Source organism: Pipistrellus kuhlii, unplaced genomic scaffold (assembly GCF_014108245.1).
Source record: "Pipistrellus kuhlii isolate mPipKuh1 unplaced genomic scaffold, mPipKuh1.p scaffold_m20_p_6, whole genome shotgun sequence".
NCBI lineage: Eukaryota > Metazoa > Chordata > Mammalia > Chiroptera > Vespertilionidae > Pipistrellus > Pipistrellus kuhlii.
Window position 1 is genome coordinate 50,627,966 of NW_023425562.1, and position 20,720 is coordinate 50,648,685.

General features: G+C 41.2%; 1 protein-coding gene across 1 annotated transcript in view; it reads left to right on the plus strand.

Moving 5' to 3' along the window:
• The window catches only part of MROH8 (maestro heat like repeat family member 8), a 56,964-nt gene that overhangs the window by 2,770 nt on the left and 33,474 nt on the right, over window positions 1-20,720 (plus strand). Inside the window, exons 2-8 of the mRNA XM_045574934.1 lie at window positions 1,489-1,607; window positions 7,182-7,291; window positions 9,968-10,090; window positions 16,222-16,301; window positions 17,069-17,210; window positions 18,027-18,122; window positions 20,460-20,564. Coding sequence (XP_045430890.1) covers window positions 1,489-1,607; window positions 7,182-7,291; window positions 9,968-10,090; window positions 16,222-16,301; window positions 17,069-17,210; window positions 18,027-18,122; window positions 20,460-20,564 — 775 coding nt within the window. The remainder of the gene's footprint in view (window positions 1-1,488; window positions 1,608-7,181; window positions 7,292-9,967; window positions 10,091-16,221; window positions 16,302-17,068; window positions 17,211-18,026; window positions 18,123-20,459; window positions 20,565-20,720) is intronic.

Consider the following 20,720-nt stretch of genomic DNA (forward strand, 5'->3'; position numbering starts at 1 on the left):
TTCCAAGAAGAAAGTTTTGCAAAGAACGAAACAAATGGTAATCGGAAGGGGCAATATCAGGAGAATATGCAGGTTGAGGGAGAACTTCCCATTCCAACTGGCGCAGTTTTTCAGCAGTGATTCTTGCAGTATGCGGTCGTGCATTATCGTGGTGAAGAATTACGCCCTTCTGATTAATCAGCGTGGGTTCTTTTTCTCTTAAAGCTTGGGCTGACCTTTCCAATTGGGCACTATACACTGCACTTGTAATGGTTTGGTTCACATGTGTCAAACACAAGGCCCGTGGGCCAAATCCGTCCCACCAGGCCTTGCAATGTGGCCCGCACCGCGCTGTCATCACTGCACTCCGCTGCGTTTCCATCACAATGACAGTTTATGACTGTTCAGTAAACCATTCTGCCCGCGATTTAGGCTGGATTTTAGATTTTGGCCCCTTCTCTGATTGAGTTCGACACCCCTAGGTTAGATGGTAAAAGTTCATAATGAAGAATTCCTTTAAAATTCCACCAAACACAACACTTTTTTCGCATGCAAGTCAGGTTTTGGCGTGGGCTGCGGAGCCTCATTTTTGTCCAACCATTGAGGCCGCCTTTTCAAATTAACATACAGCACCCATTTTTCATCTCCAGTAACAATTTGCTCTAAAAACGGCAAACGGTTTTGACGAGAGAGGAGCAAACTGCAAATTGTGACTCTTTGATTACAGTTGTTGTCGGTCAACTCATGAGGAACCCATTTTCCAAACTTTTGGACTTTGCTAAGTGCACGCAATTGATTGGAAATTGTTTTTTGTGAACAATTTAAAGTTGTCGCAAGCTCTTGTTGGGTAATTTGAGGATTTTGCACCAAAAGAGCTTGAAGAGCTTCTTGATCAAAATTGGACACACGGCCTCGACCACTCTTGTCATCTAACGAAAAATTTCCCTCGCGAAATTTCTCAAACTAACGCTGGCATTTTCTGGCGCTAACTGCATCTTGACCAAGAGCACTACAGATGTTTTTTGCAGCCTCACTTGCTTTTCTTCCCAATTGGAACTCGTAAAGCATGCAGTGCCAAATATGCTCTTCATCCACCATCTTCTTAGCCCTAGTTTTGCAACAAAAACCAAACCAAACACAAACTTTTTCAAGCAAAACTTGTTAATTGCACTTCACACGTTCTGTAGATACCACGTGTTTGAAGGTTATGTCAATACAAGTCAACGCCAAGCAAGATTTTAAACGAATGTTTAAAAACGACATTAATTATTACTAGACCCGATAGGATGGGAGACAGTCAATAAACAACACAAATTAACTTGATTATTGTAGGCAATGGTTAAATACTATGAAAATATAAGAAAATAACTATTGGGCTGAGGTGGGGAGAGGCTGGTTAACCTAGATTGGTGATCAATAAATGCCTCTTAAAAGTGACATTTAAGTTTGAGTGATGAAACAGAAGCAGTCTTGAAAAACTAATTTTTCTAATCCCCTTTTTATTCCTAGGATCTGTAGTTGGGAAGTAGTGATCCCTTATGCTTCTGATAGTGATTCAGGAAGTGTGGATTTGCAGCTGAGCAACTTAGAGGATATTATAAAGGACTCAAGTAAATTTGAATTTACAGGTAAAAGGGGGAAAGAATAGGGGGAGGGGCGGGGAGAGACATCTCTTTTCAAGTCAAGTGGTTGAGTAACCAGCCCTTGAATAGACTTTGATAGTGAATTTGGTCCCTGACTTTAAGACCTTGGAATATGATTGGAAAAATGAGATAAGATACATTATTCTAGACATACAGGACACTAACTTGGTCCTGAGACAAATAATCCTGCCTATTTGCACAGAGACTACATACTATCATAGAAGGATTCTGAGAAGAGAAAGGTAGGTGTGGGTGGAATTTGGATTGGGTTACAAAATAACTATCATTTATTCTGTAAATATTAAGTATCAGTTGCTGGACATGCATCATTGAACAAAGCTAACATGGTCCCTGCCCTCACAGAATTTACATCATGTGCTGAGAAGAACCAAAATAAGTCAAGAGACAGTAAATAAAGTAATTACAGTTGTAGTAAACACTATGAAAGAATTAAACAAGGGCTAAGACAAAAAAATAAATAAATAAAGGGATGGGAACCTACTACTTTAAATCATGTTTGTCAGAGAGAACCTGTCAGAGACACTGCTGTTTAAACCTAAAGAGGGTCTCAAAAACATGAAAGAGCTACCCAGGTGAGAAGTAGAGAGAAGAGCATTCCAAGTAGGTGGAGCAGTATTTGCATGAAACAGGAAAATCTATGGTAAGTTTGAGGAACTACGTTTATTTGTACATTCATTCAATAAATATTTATTGAAGCCCTGCTATACTCTAAACACTGATCTAGTTGCTGGAGATATAGCAGTGAACAGAATAAATACAGTATACTCATAGAGAAATAAAGAATTGGAACTCAGTATAACGTGTGACAGGGGACGGAGATGGGGGTAAGGAGCAAATATAGAGAGGTTTATTAGCAGCTAGTAAGATAATTAGCCAAAATGAGCAGAAGGGGTTTAGGAAAGGTTTCATAGAGCTGAGCCCTGAAGTATGACTAGGAGTCAGATATGCAACGAGAGATAAGGGAAAGTGGGAGAGAAGAAGGGGAAAATACAAGCAGAAGGAAAGGCTTTGTGAAGATAGCAGGTGAACAAGAACGTGGCTTCTGCTGGATAACAAAGATGTGGCAGGGAGCGGTAGGAATTTATAGAAGCTATAATTTATGCACAGCTTGGGTGGGGTCTCAGGGAATCTCTAGGGCGGAGCAAACAATCACTTCTCGGCCTTTTGGCTAAGATCAAGTGTAGGGCAGAGCAAACAGAAATGGCTGCCAGTAAGGCCTGCTCCAAGGAGGCCCCAGCATAGGAACATCTTCGTCAGGAAGAAAGCTGCCCCTGTGATTCTGCCCCGATGGAAAGGAAAGGAAAAGCTGCAACTTATTATAGAAGCTATAATTCAGGAGACCAAAAGGAGTACAAAAACTGAGTGGTAGAAATCCTCAGATGATAGGTGTTTTAAGGGGAATTAGCCTGTTTCTCCAATAGGAACAGGGATTTGGTAAAAATAGAGAAGGTAAAAGATGTAAACCTACATGATGCCACCATAATTATTGTTGCTCGGTGAACAAAGGAATAAGATTTGCCAAAACGTTGATGCTAGTTCTGGATCATCCAAATGAGGTAGATTCTATTTTGATCCCCATTTTGGAAATGAAGAAATAGGCCTAGAGAAAGTAAGGCCTCACAGGGTCAGAATGCTAGAAAAAAAGCAGAGCAAGGACTCCCTACTCTGGAGCCTGTGCTTTTAACGTATATATCAGGTCAGGAAGGAAATACCTCGAGCACTTACTGCAACCTGGTCAAGCAGGAAGAAAACAGCAAGGGGCTGCTACTATACTATAAGCTCTTGTCACCACAGTCTTGAATAATATCTACTATTTAAGTGCTTTCTGTGGGCCACATACTGGGATAAGTGTTGTATGTTTTTCCTCACTTAATCCTCATAATGGTTCTGTTTTACAAGTGAGGAAACTAAGGTTTCAACAGACAGACTAACTTGATAAAAGTCATAGAACTAGAGGAGGAACCAAGATGGTGGCATAGGTAAACGCCTCTACTTACTGCCTCCTGCAACCAACTCAGAATTACCACTAAAGTACAGAACAGCTATCATCCAGAACTGCAGGAAAGTTGGCTGAGTGGAAGTACTATAACGAGAGAGAGAAAGAAGAAAGCACTTAGAGATCAGTAGGAGGTGCGGAGGCACGGAATGGGCTGGCTCAGCACCTAGATGTGCCACTCTTTTAATCAGAAGGGAGATCACCTGTTTGGATGCTGCCTGGAGGAACAGTGAGTCCCAGCCCTACACCAGAGCCCCAGCCAGGGTCCCAGAGCTGGGAAAGAAGTCCCTAAAGGCAGAACTGTGGACTGTAAAAACAAGTGGGGATTAGGGCTGAGTGACACAGGCTGCTGGAGACCCAGCTGCTCCTCTTAAAAGGCCAGCACCATGAACTGAATTTACAAACTCCTGCTTGCTCTGAGTTCCAGTGCCGGGTGAGGCTCTGAAGGACCCAGACACATACAGGGAGAAACTGGACTGTCTGGCATCGGGGCAGAATCACAGGGGCAGCTTTCTTCCTGACGAAGATGTTCCTGTGCTGGGGCCTCCTTGGAGCAGGCCTTACTGGCAGCCATTTCTGTTTGCTCTGCCCTACACTTGATCTTAGCCAAAAGGCCGAGAAGTGATTGTTTGCTCCGCCCTAGAGATTCCCTGAGACCCCACCCAAGCTGTGCATAAGAACGGCCTATACTTTCTCAGCCTAAACCCCTAAAGCTGCAGCTGGGTCAGGGAGTCCCAAAGCCATCAATAAAAGGCCCAAGGTCAGCACCAGTACCAGCCTGCCTTGCTTCACAGCTGAGCCTCGTCTGGGCACTTCCAAACCTGATACAAAGAGGAGGAATCTGCAGATCTCTCTATAGCTCCTGTTGGGTGGCCCCAGGCAATGGCTGATTTTGCACCTCCTTGGAGATCCAAGAGCCAGTGTTCAGTGTCAGACCATACCAGATTACAACTCTTCACATCCATAAGTGACACACACAAGGGGCAGACTCAGTGAGCATCAAAGCCCTGCCTCATAAAGGTGTCTCCTACACAGCAGCTCTCCCACTGTAGTAGCAACTGGTCCCCACAGCCAATTGTCCTGGAGATCAATTCCTCCCAGTGATGCCAACAGCAATCAAGGCTCTACTATAACAAGACTGTGCACACGGCCCATGAAGGGGTGAACCAAGAGTGTCCATCTCAAATGATTAGGGAGGTTGAGCCACTTGGCCCTATAGGACACCTACTACACAAGGCTACTCTATCGATTCAAGGAGACTTAGCAGCTATGCAATACATAGAAACAAACAGTGGAGCAGCCAAAATGCGAAGACAAACATGTCACAAATGAAAGAAATGGGAGAAAGCAAAACACTGGATATAGGGTTCAAAACCACAGATAAGGTTACTGAAGAATCTTCTAGAAACCTCCAAGGAACTTAGTGAGACTTTCAAGGATCTTAGAATGCCATAAAAAAAAATTTTTTTTTAATGGAAAAGGACTGGTCAGAAATTAAGCATACACTGACTGAATAATATATAGGGATTCAACAGTAGACTAGAGGGTCCCAAGAATCAAGTTAATGGTTTGAAATACAAGGGAGCAAAAAACACCCAGCCAGAAGAACAAAAAGAAAAAAGGATCCAAAAATATGAAGATAATGTAAGGAGCCTCTAGGACAACTTTAAGCGTACTAACATCCGAATTATGGGGGTACCAGAAAAAGAGAGCAAGATACTGAAAACCTATTTGAAGAAATAATGACAGAAAACTTCCCCCACCTGGTGAAAAAGATAGACTTAAAAGTCCAGGAAGCACACAGAATCCCAAACAAGAGGAATCCAAAGAGGACCACACCAAGACACATCATAGTTAAAATGCCAAGGGCAAAAGACAAAGAGAGAATCTTGAAAGCAGCAAGAGAAAAACAATTACCTACAAGGGAGTACCCATATGAATATCAACTGATTTCTCAACAGAAACTGTGCAAACCAGAAAGGAGTGGCAAGAAATATTCAAAGTGATGAACAGCAAGAACCTACAACCAAGATGACCAGCAAAGCTATCGTTTAGAATTGAAGGGCAGATAAAGAGCTTCACAGACAAGAAAAAGCTAAAGGAGTTCATCACCACCAAACCAGTATTATATGAAACTGGTGACCTGGTGCATGAAATTTGTGCACATTAAAAGGGGATTAATTTGAAGAAATAACTTAATATTGCTATTTGCCCTTTCTCTATAATAGAAGTGTCAGAGATGAAAGAAAATTAGTAAAATGTATATGAAAACCTTCCTCCTGTCAGAGTCTGGGGTGCATTACGGGACCCAGAGTCAAGTCCCCGCCCACTCACATGCACCTCAAAATCACATGAGACACAGACCTGGCCAGCTCGCGCTCGCTCTCTCTCTCTCTCTCTCTCTCTCTCTCTCTCTCTCTCTCTCTCACACACACACACACACACACACACACACACACACTGGGCTAGATCTAAACCCGGCCAGTCCCGCCCTTGTCAAGCCCTGCCCGGCAAGGGGCGTAGCCTCAGGTCCCCTGGCCCAGTGACAGGAAGGGGGGCATGGCCTGAAGTCCCTCAGCCCAGACCGGGGCAGGGGGCATGCCTTGAGGTCCTCCATCAAGCCCTGCCAAGCCCCGCTGGGTTGGGGGCATGGACTGAGGCCCCTCATCAAGCCCCACCAGATGGGGGATGCAGCCTGAGGTCCCCTGTCAAGCCCCATAGGGCAGGGGCGGGTGTAGCCTCAGTCCCTGCTGATTGCTTGTTAAGGCTCCTTATGGGAACTTGGCCTCAGCTGTGGGTGCAGCCATCTTTATGATGGAGTGATGGTCAATTAGCATATTCCCTCTCTGAAAAATATTCTTTAAAAAGAGAAGGAAGAAAAAAAAGTAAAGATCAAAGTTATGAACAACAAAGTGACAACAAATACAAATATTTTAAAAAGCAAATGAATAAAAAATCTGATGAACAGAATAAACTGGTAAATGGAATAGAATCAGGGTCATGGAAATGGAATAGACTGACGATTCTCAGAGGGAAGGGGGTGTGGGGACTGTGGGAAAAGATTAGACAAAGATCTTTTATTTATGCATTAGCCATTGACACAGACAATAGGGTGGCAAGGGCCTAGCTTGGGGTGGGAATTAAGTGTAGTGGAGCTATAGGGGGAAAAATAATCTCAAAAATAAAGATTAAAAGAAAAAAGGTCATAGAACTAATAAGTGGGAGAGTCAGGATTCCAGCTAGTCTGAAACTGAGATAAGGTTTGTGTTTTTAATCATCCTGATACAGTTCACTCCTATGTTTTTGTAGCTTAGGAGGCCCTTAGAGAAAATTGAATTTGTAATTGAGAAAACTGAGACTCATAAAGAGGAAGGGCTGGGGCAGAGCAAACAGTGAAGGTGAGAACAGGAACTGTCTATCCTGATGCCCGGTGGTTCTCCCCACTAAACCGTATAACTTGACATATAGTATGGGGGCATCATCTGATGTCTGTCTTTTGATATTAGACTCAGACATCTCTGTTATCTCTTGACTTCCTCTGGAATCCCTCACAGATAGTTTCAGATACCTGACCCATGATGATGCCTTCAGTGAGGTCAATGTTGAGAACCTGATCGAGTCCATCAAGGAGTTTTTTCATGGTGAGCTAAAGGTAAGCACAAGCAATCCTTTCAAGTTATCCATCTTATTCCTCCATTTTAACAAATATTTTAAACTCTATTATTTCTTTTTATACAAATAACTTATATGCTATAAATTTTATATTTATACTTTTTACTTTTCTATTTATATATATTTATAACACATAAGTTATATTTATAAAAATTATTACATTTCTATAAAAACAAAGAAAGTCATAATAAAAATTAAAGTTAATCTTCATTAATTCTACTGTCCTGAGATGACTGCTGTTAACATTTTGGTATATATATTTTCAGACTTTTTCTGTGCGTACCGATGAATGTAATTATAGAAAAATAAACATCAGAAATGGTAGAAAAAAAATGTTTCTAAATCAATAGCTAGAATCCATATTATCCTGCCCTGGCTGGTTGTGGCTCTTTGGTTAAAGCTTGTGCCATACTAAAGAGACTTGGGTTTGATTCCTAGTGGAGGGCAAGTACCTGGATTGTGGGTTTGATCCCTGGACCTGGTCAGTGCAAGTGTAGAAGGCAACCAGTCAATGTGTCTCTCTCACGTCGCTCTCTCTCTCTTTCTCCTCCCTTTCTTACCCCCCTATTTCCTTCTCCCCCCTCTCCCTCATATCTCCCTCCCTTCTACCCTCTCTAAAAACCAATGAAAAACTATCCTCGGTGAGGAATAACAACAACAACAAAAATCAATATTATCCTACTTAATACAGTATTCCATTGTTTAGGTGAAACATTCATCCATTCACTTATTCATTCTATGAGAGTACATAACAGAAGAACTTCTCATAACCTGGGAGTAAAAGAAGGCATTGCTAAGGAAGTAACCCTTAGCTTAGATCTGAGGAATGAGTAGGTGAAAATAGAAGTTAAGAGTTGTAAGGAGTGTTCAGAAAAAGGAAATGGAGCGTTTGACAACTTTGTGGCAGAAAGGAGCAGAGAATCGAAAAGAGTCTGGGGTGTTTAAAGCATAGTGTGGAAGGTGTGTCATTCATCAACACACACTTAGGTTTCCATATTTTGCTCCTATGAATAACGATTCAATGAACAAGAAAGTGCAGACATCTCTTTGAGATCCAGATTTCATTTCCTTTGGATATGTGTACATATACATAGATGTTTTTCGTTTGTGAAAATTGATCAAGCTTTACATTTTTTTCTGTGTATAATACCAGTAAAAATGTTTTTAAAACCAGAATGTTGGTCTTCACTTTTGACTCAGACTATTTCCCAAAGGCATCACAAACTCAACATATAAAAACTAAATGGGCCGAAACTGGTTTAGCTCAGTGGATATAGCATCGGCCTGCATACTGAAGGGTCCCAGGTTTAATTCCTGTCAAGGGCATGTACCTTGGTAGTGGGCACATCCTCAGTAGGGGGTGTGCAAGAGGCAGCTGATTAATGTTTCTCTCTCATTGAGTTTCTAACTCTCTGTTCCTCTCTCTTCCTCTCTGTAAAAATTCAATAAAATATATTTTTTTAAAAAAGAAAAAGGAACGTGAACATCTCCATCATTAAAAAATAATAAAATAAATAAATAAATAAAAACTAAATGGCCGTAGCCAGTTTGGCTCAGTGGCTAGAGGGTCAGCCTGCAGACTGAAGGGTCCCAGGTTCGATTCCAGTCACGGGCACATGCCAGCAGTGCGGGCTTGATCCCCAGTGGGGAATGTGCAGGGGTCAGCCAATCGATGGTTCTCTCTCATCATTGATGTTTCTCTCTCTCTCTCTCTCTCTTCCTTCCTCTCTGAAATCAATAAAAAATATATTTAAAATAAATTAAGTTAAATAAAAACTAAATGAATTTGAAGACATTAGCAAGGGTCCCTTGGGAAAGGCCTTGACCTCCATGGGTGCTATTGAAAGATTTTTGATAGAGAGTAACCTCATCCAGTTTGTATTTTTTAAACAATGAATCTGATGATGGGGGAGGGAAGAGTAGATCAGAGAGAGGCAAAACTAGAGCAGGCAAACTAGTGTTGCATTGTTATACTAATCCTGGTGAGAGAGAATCAGATCATAAAGTCACTTCTTGCTATGTATTGCTACTTGCTTTCCGGAGAGCTTATACCAGTTTTACACCATCTATAAGTTTGGGGGAGAAAGACAGAGGGTGAGACAAGAAGAAATTTTCTTCAGATTGTGGAGTTATTGGTGTTTTATTTTCTTCTCTATACTTTATTTTTTCCAAGTTTCTATGGTAAATAGATAGTGCTTTCATATTTAGAAAAAGAGAATAATACAAAAGAGATTTTGTTCTTCAAATCAGAACTTGCATTTTAATAGGAAATAAAGACTCAAAATAATGAATATTTAATGGCATCAAGAGAGCTAGAAGTAACAGCATCAGAGGTCTCCTTTAGGAGGCTTAATCAGACAGCAAGCAGTATGCAGGTTGAGTAGGTGAGGAAACAAAGACTAAAGGAGGGGAAAATCATCAAGGAGCACTAGAAATCTAGCTGAGAGGGAAAACAGAGACCACAAACTGAGGCAGGACTGGTGGATAAGAAATTCAGCCCTCTGTAATTAATTCATTCCTCATAATAAAAGACTGACATTGGATTGAATGAGACATCTGTGGTTAAAACATTCCAAGAAATTTCAAAAGCCCTCTATAATGACCAAGTGGGATGACAATGTATAATTGTGTTTTTATCATTTTTTCACAAATTCAGAGTGAACATGAGAAGCTGACATACCTAAGATCTTTGTCTTCTCTCAGCCGAACTTTACCTTATGATGAAACCACAGAATCATTTATTCATAGCCACATCGCAGACATTGTGCATAGCCTATATGTAAGTATCATGACTTTATCACAAATTATTGGGACCATGCAAATTCAGTGATCTGGCTAACAAATATTTAGAGGCTTCACTTTGTTTTTTCCCCCCCATTAATACTCACCTGAGGATGTTTTTCCTTTGACTTTTCGGGAGAGTAGAAGAGAGAGGGAAAGACAGAAAGAAAACATCTATGTGAGAGAAACACATCAATTGGTTGCCTCCTGCCCAGGCCGGAGAGGAGCCTGTAACCTAGGTATGTGTCCTTGGCCAGAATCAAACCCAGGACCCTTTGGTCCACAGGCTGACGCTCTGTCTACTGAGCCAAACTGGCTAGGGCTTTACTTTTATTATCAACCCCTTATTCTTTTCTCATGTCAGTATCTCTGCATGGAAGAGAAATACTCAGGGATACTCCACAAATGTAATCACCCTTGACAAATCAATTGAAAAAGAAGTAGAAAGGAGAAGGATAACATTTAAATTTCTCAGTAAAAACAATACTTTGTTCTCATTAATCAAGCAGGAGTTCTGAGGCAGACTCTATAATTCAGTACCTAGGTTCAAGGACCAGCTCTGCCTCTTTCTAGCTATGTGACTTTGGGAAAACTACCAACTTCTCAGTGCCTCACTTTCTTCATCTATAAAATAAGCATAGCTGTATCTACTTCACAAAGCCCTTGAGAGCATTAAATAAGAAATAAATGTAAGCCAGGTAGCATGGTACCTAACACATATATTGCATTTAAGAAACATGATTGTAGGTGTTCACAACCACCCTTGCTCTCTAACCCCAGCTCCAGCCCAAGGAGAAGGGAGGTAAGTAAAGAAATCTCTATACCATGGCTCCTACAAAGCAGGCTGCCCACAATCCACCAGTGGTAAAGCACCAAGGAAGCAACTGGCTGCCAAAGCCGCTCACAAGAATGGAGCCTCTGTTGGAGGAGGGAAGAAACCTCATTGTTAAAGGCCTGGTACCGTGGCACTTTGTGAAATTAAAAGTTATCAGAAGTCAGGCTGAAACCGGTTTGGCTCAGTGGATAGAGCATCCGTCTGCGGACTGAAAGGTCCCAGGTTCGATTCCGGTCAAGAGCATGTACCTTGCTTGCAGGCACATCCCCAGTAGGGGGTGTGCAAGAGGCAGCTGGTCGATGATTCTCTCTCACCAATGTTTCTAACTCTCTATCCCTCTCTCTTCCTCTCTGTAAAAAAAATCAATAAAATATATATTTTAAAAGTTATCAGAAGTCCACTGAACTAATTTCCAAACTTAGCTTCCAGTGTCTGGTATGAGAAATTGCTCAGGATTTCAAAACAGATCTATGCTTCCAGAGTGTAGTGATTGGTGCTTTGCAAGAGGCAAGTGAGGCCTATTGGGTTGGCCTTTTTGAAGACACCAACCTGTATGCTGTCCATGCCAAACGTATAACAGTTATGCCAAAAGACATCAAGCTAGCATGCCTCAGACACAGAGAACATGCTTAAGAACCCACTAGGATGGAAAACAGTTCATTCTTTTAAAAAAAATCTTTTTTTTCTCTCCCTCCTATTATTGGTAGTTCTGAACATTAGATATTTTTTTGCCATGGGGTTAAAAGGTACCTAAGTATATGATTGCAAGTGGGAAATAGGGGCCAGGAATCAGGTATTGGCAGTTTTCCATTTTCATTTGTGTGTGAATTTTTTTTTTAATATTAATGTGGGAACATAAAGCATTAATATAAGTCAATACGTTTCAGTACACAAGTTTCAGCAGTTCAACTTCATAACAATATAAATAAACCTATTAAATTTTCCTGGACAATGCCAGCGTTTGGATTTTTTATTTTTTTAAATATAATTATTGATTTTTTACAGACAGGAAGGGAGAGGGATAGAGAGTCAGAAACATCAATGAGAGAGAAACATTGATCAGCTGACTCCTGCACACCCCCTCCTGGGGATGTGCCTACCACCAAGGTACATGCCCTTGACCAGAATCTAACCGCAGGCCAACACTCTTATCTGCTGAGCCAAACCAGTTAGGGCAGCATTTGGATTTTTTGAAAACAAGTAAATTTCTTATTGATGGCAACTAAATGGTATTTGTAGCATTTTTATCATATAGTAGATTCTATCCATTCAGTGTACTTTTCTGAGTTGTCCTACATGCAAGTACATGTTTTTAATATTGTCTGTCTGCTGTGCTGTTTTTGTAAGTTTGCTATTAAAATACATTAATCTATTGTTTTAAAAGAAACATGATTGTGTTCTTCTTATTATTTTTGTCCTATTTGTAAGTAACTTAAGCCACACTCTGCCACAAACTCATCCATTCATTGCCTTCTTGGGTGCCTGACTATCCCAGATAGTGACCTGGAAACTGGGACTTCAAAGACAAAGAAAACATAATAACCTGTTTCTGTAACAAAGAAAGGTGTACTCAGCTGTCACAATGACTGTGACAAGAGTTTAAATAGGTATAGTGAGGGCACAGAGGAGTGAGTTGAATGGTCAATTCCATGTCAAAGGATCCAGACAAAGGAGTTGATTCACTTAAGCAAGCACTTAACTTTTTGGTGCTTTAATTTTCTCATCCATGAAATGTCCCCTTCAGGTTTTCAAAAGCTCTAAATTTCTGAATCTGAGATTTATTGTACACATCAGGAAAAGGAGCAGTTCTTCCATCCACAGGTCTAAAGGCTGTTTAAATTATTAGCATTCCGAATTGAAGGCTAACCATTTAACAGGTTTGTTCAGCAAGGATTTCTGTATCTAGGACACTGGTGCTTTGATAAAAGGACACACATTTTCTGAAAGTGTTGATTCATTTCTTCCAAGAGTTTACAATCCTTTTAGAAATGACCACACCTCATAAATATGTTGAGAACTATTCCCAGCAACACATCAAGAAGAAGAGCAGAATGCTGTAATGCATATTTTAAGAATGGATGCATAGGGGCTGGGAGAAGGGGGGTAAGGAAGGTGGGAAATGGGAGATATCTAAAATGCTATCAATATATTTTTAAAAATTAAAAATTTAAATAATAAAAGAATGGATGCTGCTTTCTACTTGGCTGTAGTCTATGGACAGAGGATTATAAGCAACCATAGGACCCAGCCAAAATAGCATGAATCCAACGTCCAACTTGCACAAGATGTGGGTTGCGGCATGTTTTAACCAACTAACTCAGAAGATAAACAAATATGAGTCTCAGACAGCAAAAGCACATTGAATTTTCCTGTGCTCTGCATCTGGATCTGTCTAGCCAGTAGCAAGATACCCAGTGTCAAATAACAACCAAAATGGGGTTCAACCTAGAAGAGTTAAGGGTAGTTGTGAGAGAATTGCATAGATTTTTGCATCATAATGTAAGTCTACAAAGTTCATGTGCAGGAGCTAAGAGAGTACAGCTCCCAAAACCAAGAGGAGAGATGTCCGAGGAGAGGTAGTTCTGAGGAACCCACAGGAGGAGAAAGCCAAGGTCATCATAAAGAGAGGAGAATTTTAATGCATTTGCCAGTCTTACGATCCATGCCAATGCATGGCTCCTCAGTGTCCAAATGAAAAAAGCGAAGGAAGCTAAGAACAGATATGGAAAGGAATGGGGATGGGAGCGGAATATATCACTTTACCAAAGAAGATGTATACATATGCACATGAATCAATGCTACATTACTGTGGGGAAAAGCAAACTAAAACCAAGGTGAGAGTCAACCATACACCCATTGGAATGGCTAAAATAAATAAGAAAGATAATATCAAATGTAGGTGAGATGTGGTGCAACTGGAAATCTTATACATGCTGGTGGGAATTTAAAAATGGCACAACCACTTTGGAAAATAGTTTGGCAATTTCTTCAAAAGTTATGCTTACCATATGAACCAACCATTCCACTCCTAGGTAAAATGAAGGGTTTGGCTGGACAAAGGCAGGTATGCTGATATTCATAGCAGCTTTATTTGTAATAGCTAAATAGCCCAAATGTCCATCAGCAGATGAATTGATAAGCAACTTTTGGAATACTACTCAGCAATAAGAAGAAATGAACTCTTGATAACATGCTACAACTTTGTAAATCTCAAAATAATTATGTTGAGTGAAAGAAGCCAGACAAAAAAGAAGATATACTACATGATACTATTTATATAAAATTCTAGCAAATGCAAACTTCTCTAAGGTGACATCAGGTCAATCGTTTCCTGGAGATAGAAGAGTGGAAAGAGGCAAGAGAGAGAAATTACAAAGTAGCACTAGAAAACTTTTGTGATTGGTCCATTTGTTCATAATCTTGATTGTGGTAATGTATATATATATGCCTTTTAGGCCTATCTGCTGAAAAGAAAGAAAGAAAGAAAGAAAGAAAGAAAGAAAGAAAGAAGGAAGGAAGGAAGGAAGGAAGGAAGGAAGGAAGGAAGGAAGGAAGGAAAGAAAAAAGAAAAGAAAAGAAACGAAAAGAAAAGAAAAGAAAAGAAAAGGAAGGAAGGAAGGAAGGAAGGAAGGAAGGAAAGAATCAGGACTCCAGCAAGATCTGACCAGAGTTGGAAAGTGAGAAGTAAAAGAGAAAACTCAGGACAAGGAAGAGAACCCAGTAACTTTTATTGAGTGCTGCCTCCTGGGCACCAACCTAAGTTCCTAATGAGATGTTTTGGTGGCAAGTAAAAGTTCACTAAAAGCTACTGAAACACAAAAAGGGGTATTTGCTCTTAGAGTAACTAAGTCTTCCCAGAATCCTATGACAGGAAGAGCAGCCAGCTCCAGGAAGGGAATGAAACCAGAAAAGGGGAGGAAAAAACAAAAAAAAAAAACACCCACCTTTCACATACTCAGAACTTTCTATCTATTTTTTAATTTATTTTTATTTTGTTTTAAATGATTTTCATTCGTACATGTATTTTGTTGTTGTTCATCCTCATCTGAGGATATTTTTCCATTGATTTTTAGAGTGGAAGGAAGGGGAAGAGATACAGAGAGAAACATTGATGTGAGAGAACTACATCGATTGGTTGGCCCTCACATGCACCCTGACGGGCTGGGGCTCAAGCCTGTAACCAAGGTACATGCTCTTGACCAGAATTGAACTTTGGACTCTTCAGTCCTGAGGCCAATGCTCTATCCACTGAGACAACTGGCTAGGGCTCTCCATCTATCTTTGCTCCTTTGTATGCATTTCTGTTTCTCTCCCTCCATTCCCCACCTGTCTCCCCTCCTCTTTCCAAAATTGGCTTTCTGTGCACTTGTCCATAGGGCCCAGTGCTTGCGAACTTGGAATTTTCTTCTTTTGGTAGATCAGCCAGACGAATTGAAGTTCTCTGTCTAAATTCCAGATTCCTGAGAATGAGAGTCTCATTGACCCTGGTGTCTACTCCTGGAGAAAATGAGCTATTATTAGTGGGACAGAATGACTTAGATGAAACACCATTTCCTATGGGCTGGGGCAGTTTCCAGAGAGACAATTCAAGAAGGTTTCCACTACAACCATTAACATTTGTTCTTCAATCAGCTCCCTGAGATATGTTCTCATGTCCTCCATTCAGTTAGGAAAACTCAGAGGGAAGTTAATATATCAGGTTCACACAGTGAGTGAGTGAGGCAGTGCTCACTCCCAGGTGCTATCTAGCACCAAAGCTTCTGTTATTTCTTCTCTATCACTCTGCTTATTTTTCCAGCAGAGCAAGGCACCTTTCCCTTTGCCAATATGGAATTTGTAAAGTTACTCCTTTTCTAAGACAAGTAACTTATAATTTTATTAGACACTATAGTAGAGATGGCTGGTTTAGTAGAAAGAGAAGTTAGGATGTCTAGTAGTTATTGAGGGCTTCTAGGTATTATCAATCAGTTCATTTAGTGCTCACAACTACCCTCAGAAGGTAAGTAGCACTGTTAACTCATTCTACAGATGAGGAAACTGAGGTACAGAAAGGTTGAATAACGTGTCAGCTCAAAGAGCTAGTAAGAGGCAGAGCCAGGCCTCAGGGTCTGACTCTGGAGAATAAACTCCTAGCCTGGCCACTATCCTGCTGCCAGCCCTGTGGAGCCGAGGAGCAGAACCCTCTGAAGAACCTGGTCTTGTTCTTACATCTCTCACCCACATCTCTGCTCTCTTGGCCTAATGCCTTGGCACATTCTGGACTCTCTCCTAAAGCTCTTTCCCTCTCATTACAGATTCTGGTGGAGAAGGAGCCCCTGCATTCTCTCTTCAGCCCTGTGCGCCAGGAGGTCTTTGTCACCATCACTGACCTGAGGTGACATCCACATTCCCTGTACACATGCATGCTGGTTCTTTATTCAGGGCCAATAGCAAAGCCAACTGACATGTTCCATATTTTTAATTTCTCAAAACTATTTAGAGAAGTGGAAACCAAATCTATGTTTAGTATAAGAACTTTGATTTCACGTATGCTACCATTTGTATCTAAAAGATTTATTGGAACCTCTTTTGAGTTTTAGTTTTGACCCAAATATATTCGGTGGAAAGTCACTACCATGTCTGTTTAATGACAGAGTGCCACAGAAATTTGGAAGGGCAGTCTTCTGTTTACCTTTCTTTGAAGTTCATACTGCACACCAATTAAAGGTCCCGAAAAGTCCCATAGTTAAAAAAATTTTTAACTTGATTTAACTTGCCTTTCCCCAAACTAACAAACCCCTGATAGAGCAGTACACTCTCCTTGGCAGTACACACTTTGAAAAATCATACTCTCCTCTATTAGACTGTGGCAGGCTTCTCTTCCATGGTTGGACTGAAGGAAAAGCCTTGAAGGATGTCACTCCAGCCACCTCCTGGGCAGGCAGGGAGGGTAAGGGGAGAAGGATGGAGGCTGTGAGCCTGAAACTCTTTCTCTAACCTTTTGTAAGATGTATCTAAACAGACTGACAAGCAAGCCATTGATCTCTTTCATCAGCATGTTATAAATAGTCTATCCTTTCCTTTTGGGTTACTTTGATCTCTGTTTATCAATATCAAGTTACACCCTCCGCAGTTTGCTATTCCCAAACTGTCTTTTTCTAGTTACCAAGATGTCCATTTGCTGTTTGGCTCTGAAGATCGAGTTGACTTGTTTAGTCTTATCACCAAAAGTATAATCACCCTGCCCTCTGAAAAAACCCTTACCCAGCAGAAAATCAAACCAAATGGGTCCTACAAACCAGAGGTAACTCACACTTTGCTTTAATAATTTGCCATCCCCAGGGTCAGCTGATATTGGCCAATGGAAAATGCATTTGATTTTTTGGGGGGGAACTAGCCAAAAACCATTTAAGCCACGTCTAGTGAATAGAATAGCTTTTTCTCTTTTTTATTTTGTCTTTTTTCCCTGTTGCTTTTGGCTTTAAAATAAGGTGGAGCTTTCATATACTTAGCAGATATATAGGGTTACCGTGTGCTAAGCATCATGATAGGCGACAGAAATAGAGCAGTACACTCTGATTCAGGGAGCTTATATCCTAGTGCAGAAATACAAACCGCCAGTAAATATAATATCAGGTGGCGAGTGCTATAAAAATGAAAGAAGAGGTAAGGAGTACTGTGGGTGGGAGGCACGGGGGCTTTTTACATAGGGTGGTCAGGGAAAGCTTTCCTGATGAGAATGTATGGGTATCTGAAGCTTTCAGGAGGAAGTGCAAAGGCCTTGATTTTCCTGCCACTAGTAAACTGGTTGGGAAAGCAACTGCTAAAGGAAACTTTATTCTCCTTTGTTTCAAGATGTCAGAAAGAGTCACAAGTCAAACTTTAGAAGTATTTTGATGCCCCTAAGTGATTCCTCAAATGTAATTAGAATCAGTTAACTGTTTCCCCAGTAATGTTGAGATGTAATATGAATATATTTTGTTTCACAAACTGCCTCCCAACACGTTTACACTGGGTCTGCAATGTTAAGTAAAGTCTCAAGATAATGAGGAGAGCCTTAAAAGTGTGCAGTGCTGGGAAACTTCACATGGATGGCATCACTCACCCTCTGCCTATTCAGTGTCTCTACAGGCAGACGTTTCAGGTATTCTCTGAGATGCTCCAGAGTTTGGTGGTAAAAGACCCACATCTGGAAAATTTTGACATCATTTTGAAGGTAAACAGGATATCAGGAGAGAATGGGGGAGTTAATGGTTAAATTAAATGGTGAAAGTGGAAGAAAATGTGGCAGGATTAAGTTTTAAGAGAGAGCATAATAGTTAAGAGTATTAGCTACCCATTTTGAGTCAGACTTGAGTTCAAATTCCTACTCTGCCATTCACTGGTTATAAATTCAGCAAGGAATGTGATTTTTCAAAGTCTCATTTCTTCACCTTTAAATAAGACAATAATTACTGTATTAAATAAATGGCTTTCAGTTTAAGTGGTTGCTGTATTCTTTAAATTATTATTGCTTACTATCACAAAAAGGTTTCAGTCAGTGACCAGAGAATAGAGTCAGCCTCATGAATGAGCCAGGTGAGACTTAAATGTTATTAATACCGATCCACCCTCACCTGTACCAGTCCCAGCAGATGCCATTCCATCATTAGAAATTTATTCATTGGAGTGCATTCACTGCATTCAAACATCTTGCTCTCTTGACCCTTTTCAAGATGGAGATATCACAGGAAGGGGTAGCCCTTTAAACTATTATTAATCTTACTAGAGGCCTGGTGCATGAAATACATGCACGGAGGGGGAGGGTATCCCTCTCCAATCTGGGATCCCTTGAGGGATGTCCGACTGTCTGCTTAATGGGATCAGGCCTAAATGGGCAGTCAGATATCCCTCTCACAATCCAGGACTGCTGGCTCCAAACTACTCACCTGCCTGCCTTTCTGATTTCCCCTAACCACTTCTGCATGCCAGCCTGATCACCCCTAACCACTCTGCTGCCAGCCTGATTGATGCCCAACTGCCCTTCCCTGCAGGCCCAGTCACCCCCAACTTCCCTCCTCTGCCAGCCTAGTCACCCCTAACTGCCCTCCCCTGCAGGGTTGATCACCTTTAACTGCCCTCCCTTGCAGGCCTGATCCCTCTCAACTGCCCTCCCCTGCTGGCCATCTTGTGGTGGCCATTTTGTGTCCACATGGGGCCAGGATCTTTGACCACATGGGGACATCCACCTTGTGTGTTGGAGTGATGTTCAATCTGCATATTACTCTTTTATTAGATAGGATAGAGGCCTGGTGCATGGGTGGGGGCTGGCTGGTTTGCCCGGAAGGGTGTCCTGAATCAGGGTGGAGGTTCCCTTGGAGTGTGGGGTGGCCTGGGTGAGGGACTTATGGTGGTTTGTAGGCCAGCCACACCCCCTGATGACCCAAGTGGAGGCCCTGGTATCTGGGATTTATGTATCTTCTATAATTGAAACTTTGTAGCCAAGTTTACAAGAAATGGCTGCAGCCATTTCTGTTGGAATTTGTTTACCTTCCATAATTGAAACTTTGTAACCTTGAGTGTAAGGCCTAGGCCTGCAAGGACAGGTGGAAAGTTTGGCTTCCTCCATTGCCAGCAGCAACCCTACCTTCCCACACTTTCCAGTTCTGTGGCTGCCGCCATTTCTGTTTGGATTTGTTTACCTTCTGTCATTGAAACTTTGTAGCCTTGAGTGGAGGCTTAGGTCAACAAGGGCAGGCGGAAAGCTTGGCTTTCTCCATTGCTGGGGAAACACAAGCCTCCCTCCTGCTCTCTGTGGCTATAGCCATTTTTGTTGGGTTTATTTGCACACTTGCTCTGATTGGCTGGTGGGCATGGCTTGTGAGTGTAGTGGAGGTATGGTCAATTTACATATTACTTTTTTATTAGATAGGATGTGCCTAAGTGCAGGTGGTCACTTATCATTGCCACAATCAACCTTAACATTATTTCTCATTTGTCTTATTTTTGTACATCAACACTGCAGCCAGATTGACTTTCTTTCCTTTATCCAGTTGTGCCTCCAACTTTCCTGTCTTGGCAACTTAATTCAAGCCATTTCTTCTTTATGAAGCTCCTACTCATGGATATTTATTTTCCATGAACTTGTCCCTGACTGTTCTGTTGTAGGCAGATACAATTTCCTCATCTTTAGAGTTCTTTATTAGCATGTCATTAATTTCCTGTCTTTTCAAAACAGGTTTCAGGAAGTTGAAAGCATAGAGGAGAATAGAACAAATAATTGAAGAAAGTGGGATGAAGGGAAAATAAGTCTAGGAAATAAGCCCCTAAGGAAGCTGACCCTCAGTTTGCCGCTCTGTTGACTAATGAGTTTGCCAACCACTGTCCTAGGTCTTTGTGCTTCGTTTGTCATCTGCCATTTTTATTTCCAAAACAAGATCATAATTTAGGAAAATATTTTCAGTCATAGTAGCGACATGTGGAACTTCTCTCTCGACATTTCCCCCCAAACAGAATAAAGGTGTTATCCCAGATCTTCCTGATAAATCATTTAGGCTCCCTTCATTTTTCATAGCACATGGACCCATGGCTACAATCAATTAAAGACCATGAGCGGGAAAGAGCTACAGCCAGCATTGCCCAAGTTCTAAAGTGCTTGTGCATGCATCTCAACTTGAAGGTAAGCAGCCCTTCAGTTGCAGTGGAGGAAGGATCCAAAGCCATCCTATTACTGCCCATTTCCCCTCCTGTTTATGACTCCTTGGTGCTCATGCATTATTCACATATCTACCCCTCTCCTAAAATTTAAGCATCTTGAAGCCAGTTACTGTGTTTA